The sequence below is a fragment of the Protomyctophum parallelum genome (assembly GCF_964188405.1).
Source record: "Protomyctophum parallelum genome assembly, chromosome: 10".
Classification (NCBI taxonomy): Eukaryota; Metazoa; Chordata; class Actinopteri; order Myctophiformes; family Myctophidae; genus Protomyctophum; species Protomyctophum parallelum.
In genome coordinates this window covers 12496808-12503081 of record NC_139704.1, presented here as the reverse complement: position 1 = coordinate 12503081, position 6274 = coordinate 12496808, and the positions used below count along the sequence as shown (strand labels likewise).

General features: G+C 45.4%; 1 protein-coding gene across 1 annotated transcript in view; it reads right to left on the bottom strand.

Moving 5' to 3' along the window:
• Window positions 1-6274, bottom strand: part of slc24a3 (solute carrier family 24 member 3) — a 79795-nt gene that overhangs the window by 18527 nt on the left and 54994 nt on the right. Inside the window, exons 3-5 of the mRNA XM_083775258.1 lie at window positions 3187-3263; window positions 1771-1845; window positions 517-601 (exon numbers count right to left, since the gene is read on the bottom strand). Of these exons, the coding sequence (XP_083631384.1) occupies window positions 517-601; window positions 1771-1845; window positions 3187-3263 (237 nt within the window). The remainder of the gene's footprint in view (window positions 1-516; window positions 602-1770; window positions 1846-3186; window positions 3264-6274) is intronic.

Here is a 6274-nt window from a genome sequence, read left to right as displayed (position 1 = left end):
CAGATGTCCAACCGCAGCTGTTAATATACTGTAGTCATTACTGTAGCCGAATGTCTCATGTTGTCCAATAGACATACCGTTATGTAATATTTTCACATATGAACAAAAAAGATATTTGCGCTGGTGCAACAGCTGTGGAAGATAGGGCCCTAACTCTTGCTCCCCCACTTTCAATCATAACTAGCCTTTGTGTCTGTCTGTGTGTCTGTGTGTGTGTCTGTGTGTGTGTGTCTGTGTGTGTGTCTGTGTGTGTGTGTCTGTCTGTGTGTCTGTGTGTGTGTGTCTGTGTGTGTGTGTGTGTGTCTGTGTGTGTGTCTGTCTGTGTGTCTGTGTGTGTTTGTGTGTGTGTCTGTGTGTGTGTCTGTGTGTGTGTCTGTGTGTGTGTGTGTGTGTGTGTGTCTGTCTGTGTGTCTGTGTGTGTGTGTGTGTGTGTGTGTGTGTGTGTGTGTGTGTGTGTGTCTGTCTGTCTGTCTGTCTGTCTGTCTGTCTGTGCGTGCGTGCATGTTTCTTTCTCACCAATAACAGAAGTAAACAGTTCAGGAGCCGAGCTTCCTGCTGCCATAAATGTGGCTCCTGCTACGTCTTCACTGAGACTGAGACGCTAGGAGAGGAAGCAAGGATGAATAAAGGAAAAATAATGAAGCAATGAAGGGAACAGGGAATAATGAGAGAGTGAAGAAAACATCTTCTCCGTTTCATGACAACGTCATTCATCAACCCAACAGCAGACGTTCTTTAATGTGCCTTTAACAGTAAGGTGAAGAAAGGCCATGGCCAAAGGTCACCGCATTCAGTAATAAGGTTTATACTGCAAGCTTCCAATTAGATTAAGAGCTATTTTTTGTCCGCTTGCTTTTTGGCCTAAGGGTGGCACTAGAGCAAAGGTCATGGGTCACTCAAATGGTTAGTGTACAATACATCCTTAGAGTATATATTAATAGAGACGGCACCTGGAGGAAACCCTGTGGCAATTTGGACATAGTGGCCGAATTTGTCATTGCAGCTCGAGCCAGCGCTGGTCCGTTGACTATCATTGGAGCCAGCGCTGGTCCGTTGACTATCATTGGAGCCAGCGTTGGTCCGTTGACTATCATTGGAGCCAGCTCTGGTCCTTTGACTATCATTGGAGCCAGCGCTGGTCCGTTGACTATCATTGGAGCCAGCGCTGGTCCTTTGACTATCATTGGAGCCAGCTCTGGTCCGTTGACTATCATTGGAGCCAGCTCTGGTCCTTTGACTATCATTGGAGCCAGCGCTGGTCCGTTGACTATCCTTGCCCACGTTCATGTTAATGGGGCTATGTTTCATACGTGAACGCGCACAAACGGCGCAATGATAGTCAACGGCGCTCATGTTATTGGGGCAATCCATTCCCAGAATGCACTCTGTTCCTACCCGGAAGAAGGAGTGAAATTGCCTCATGCGCTTTTGAGCAACTTAATGCAAGTGGATGGGAGGAGAAATCCGGTGCCGTCTCTATTAATATATACTCTAAGTGTACATCCTCCAGGGAGAATGAGTGCTCAATCAGGGTTAGTGTCAATCAGCCTATTACATTACATGTAATAAGAATTACATGTAGCCCCATTGCTAGTGTCCTTGAGCAACAAGGACACTAGCCCCATTGCTAGCGGGGCTATTTAATTATCAATGTAAACAGAAACAGAACCGTGGTCTGTTATTCAGATATAACAGACGACAGAATACCTTCATTTACCAATCAGAATGGAGTATTCCACAAAGCCATTGGTTTATTTAACAGTCTCCTACCTCACAAATCTTCTCTAGAGACGGGACAAAGTAGTCATCACACACCAAGGCCAGCGCATAGAACATGTACACCGTCTGCGAAACACGCACGCACACACACACACACACACACACACACACACACACACACACACACACACACACACACACACACACACACACACACACACACACACACACACACACACACACAGTAAGACTTACTGATCTGTAAGACTCGAATAAAGCCAAGATCGTGACAAATCATGACAACAAAGACAATCTTTTGGGCTGAACAAATAATTACAAAGAAGAAAAATAAATAAATTGTGTTTGTTGTCATGATTTCTCTTGATCCGAGTTGGCTTTGACCGAGGCTTTAAAGGTCGTTAAAGGACAACTTACATTCTTTCAACCAAGGTTCATGTTTTAGGTTGTTATTAGAGAAAGTAAAAGATGAGTGTTATTTCTTTTTCATTTGCTGCTTTCTTTCGTTTTAGGGGTTTTAGCTGTTCTTGACAGCTGGCGAGATCACAGGATGTACTGAATGTGAAGGAGGCCTACTGGGGGGAAGGCACACTGTGTGTCATAGGCTCAATACGCAGTTTGACACATTCAGTAGATCTCGTGATCTTTTGTGGCCAGATGTAATTTCTTGGGGTCTAGTAGGACAATAGTAAATAATATGTAAAAAAATGCTCGAATGCCCCCGTCCACCTGTCAAAAACAGCTAAAATCCCTAAAACGAAAGAAAGCAGCAAATGAAAAAAAATTCCTTTAAATAAATACTTTTTGAAATGTCTATGGGAAAATAAATAGGGGATTATTTCCTGGGCCTGTCGTCGTCATGAAAGGGGGCGGGACTGTGACGCTCTATATGTTACATACTGTATGTTAACTCAGTCATACCAAGTGCAGATATCTAGTATCAGACTCACATTCTATATAATTCTATATACTTCTGTCTTTACTCTCAACTGTCAACCTTTCCTGTGTTTTCCTTTTACTGCAGTTGCTGCTATGACACAAGCTTTATTTGTTCTTATACTACAGTGGTTCCCAAAGTGGGGTCCGGGGACCCCCAGGGGTCCTTGAGGGAGTTCCATGGGGTCCCCAGCTAAATGATAGTTTGTAACCAAATGGACCCTTATGGGGTACAAATGTACACTATACAGTATACAATATACATAGGGGTCCCAGAGATAGAAATGCCATTAAATGAGGTCAAACCGCGGGCCCTTAATGAAAATGATTGAAAATCACTGCTACAGCCGTAAAAATCTTCTCTTATCGGGGGTCCTTGGCATATATTTTCTAATGGGGGGTTCGCAGGCAAATGAGTATAATTATGGTGGTCCTTGACATGAAAATGTTTGGGAACCACCGTCATACTATATAGAGAGAATGGCTGTTGAACGATGCTGTGGAGACACTCACACACAGAACATGGAATCCCACGGCTCCCTCCATGCGTTCCTGGTTGGTGAAATAATCTGTGGGGAACTCATGGATACCTGCGGAGAAAACACACACACACACACACACACACACACACACACACACACACACACACACACACACACACACACACACACACACACACACACACACACACACACACACACACACATTTTATTGTTATTACAGTAGATATAGCAAAATATTGAGGAAAGATTATAGATTATTTATTCCTGTAAATATTTTTATCACTTAATTTCTGTACATTCCGGTTATTTGGTCCTACACAAAACGAACGGTTTCTCTCCATCCTACACGTAAATGTCCCTCTCACAAACAGCAGCAGAATGAGACATTGTAGAGATCAAATTACATTTACTGTATACTTGAGGGAAATTTGGAGACGAAATCTAATCAAATCAAAATAAATCTTGTTTATCCAAAAACGTGATTATAGAATGTTACATTTGCTTGTGCATAGTTGAAAAGTAGGCCATGTTAGCAGAATAAAACAGATACAAATATGTAGGGAATTAAATAGTAGTAATAGAGAGATATAAAAGAATACAACATAAAACATTATACAGTATAATATTATAACATTTCACATTATATTATAAGAAACAAGGCAACCATGGATTTTAGCACCCTCTGGTGGACAACATGTGGGTGCTGACGTACAGCAAGAAATTCATACATACACAAACATACAAATAGTCAGCTTCATTAGAATAGTTTCACATCTTTTCGGCCTGTTGCGCCGCCTTGTATGACTGGCAAAGCTAAATATAGCAATGCCCTCGTGTGACTGTGCGTGCATTTATGATCTTTGCTCTCTCTCTCTCTGTGTGTGCATGCGTGTGTGCGTGAGTGCATGCTCGGTGTGTGTGGGTGATTGCGGTACAAAAGTGCATGTGTGTTTAAGGCTGCAAGTGTGCACGTGTACACATCTGCACGTGTGTATGTGTTGCCAGAATTGGTATATGCATTGTGCGCTCGCCGTTACACACAAACATGTGTGACGCGAACGGACGGCAATGTTCAGTGACATTCTCCCCCTCAACAGCCGTGAGGTTGTGAGTCAGATGACTCAGGCTGCGAGGCGCCGTGGCCTGTGTGTGACCAGTACACTACAATACAATACAATACAACAATCCACATCATTACAAGACACGGCAATACACTTGTGTCTACCTCTGCCCGCATATCTCGAGAACCGAGTGGGAGTCGTCGGATTGTCCAGAAATATCTATAAATCCACAAAGCTCTGTATCCGTCTGTCTGTGTGTCTCTGTTTGTGGCCCTTCTGTGCCCGTACTGTATTTTCATCAATATGCCGTCCTACTGACATCATAGACTGGCCTCCTCCAAATACTATACCAGTAAGACGCCCTAAGGGTGAGGTTGCATGCACGCATCCGCCTGGGTGACGGCAAACTGCTGGGAGAGCGCTGACGCTTTGGCATGGGGGGTCAGATCAACATATGGAATGAATTCTGTACTGGCCATATATGGAGTGTGGGGTGTGTCTTGAGTGTACAGTGTTCGATAAGGTCATATCAACATATGGAATGTCAGAACAGGTCAGCTCCATATATGGAGATCTAAGGGTGGCAGCGGGGGCGGTGTCTTGAGTGTACAGGGTTTGATGAGGGCCCAGGTAGGACCAGGCCTTAATTTTCGGGCCTGTTGAGAACTCTAGCTTTCGCCGGCTGCCGGGCGCGGCTGCACTATAACTTTGGGACGGGCCCGTCTAGAATTTGAATGGGCAGGTATCAGTCAAATGGGAGACATCGAAGAGGAAGGATGGGTGGGGTAGGATCAACATATGGAATGTCAGAACAGGTCAGCTCCATATACTGTATGGTTTGCCAGATCTACAAGCTCTCAAGGCGCCGCGTCCTGCCTGTTTTCGCAGCTCCGTTCGCTAGGCGTTGAGAGCTTGTAGATCAGTCTGTTTCTGCAGACTGCAGCGCAGCTGTGCAGCCGGGGTAACTTGCTCCCTTCCCTCCCCGCACCGGTCGTCGGAGGCTCGGAGCGGAGCAGCGGAGTCCACAAGCTGCTGCGGCCGGGCTGATCCACACAGGCTCTCAAGGCATCGCGTCTATTTTTGCAGCGCTGGTGTCGGGGTTCGTTCAGCGTTCACGTTGTCAATAAAAATAACTTAGATTACAGGCGGAGATGAAGTTCAATCAGTGGGTTGCACCAGTATTGGCTACACGCTAAGCTAACGCTAAGCTAAGCGCTAAGCTAATCCCCGTGCCTATACACTAACACTAGTAGACAGTTTTTTTATTTCCCCCCCCGCCACTCACGGGTGGCGCATTGGGATTGTGATGAGACACGAGACAGCAGTGTGCATTCTGTTGTGACTGTATATTATTAAACTGCATGGGTCTGGACTCCGGAGCTTAAACAACATGTAGCTGGTTCATCGTCCCGAGAAATCGCCTAATAAAAATATTTGGCGATTGGATTCGTATATTCGCGATTGACGATGTATTCGTATCGTCACCCAACCCTAGTATATGGAGCGGGTCACGACGCATGACAGACCGACGGCCATATATGATGGCGTGACGTGTCACGAGGCGTGACGGACTGACGGCCATATATAGTGGCGTGACAGACTGACAAGTTTTGCATGTTTTCATAGTAATCTGCGACCTACAGTCGCAATAATGTGTACTGCACTGAGTACTCGGACAACAAATGGCTGCGCTACACCAGGCTTTTCAAAGCGGACAACACAGACACATCTAAATCCAGTCCTAGTTTAAAGCCTGCGTATATCACGTACCGGTGTCTGCGTATTACGCACACACACGGTTGGTGTAGCTCGGCCGTTAATTGGTCCTGGCGGGACACATGGTCAGAGAGCTGCAGTGTGTTCACACATATTGTAGAGACACAATGCAGACAGGAAAACCAGCCAAGTCTATTCTACAGTACACAAGATATGTGCGAGCGCATGTGTGTGTGTGTGTGTGTGTGTGTGAGAGAGAGAGAGAGAGAGAGAGAGAGAGAGAGAGAGAGAGAGAGAGAGAGAGAGAGAGAGAGAGACCCT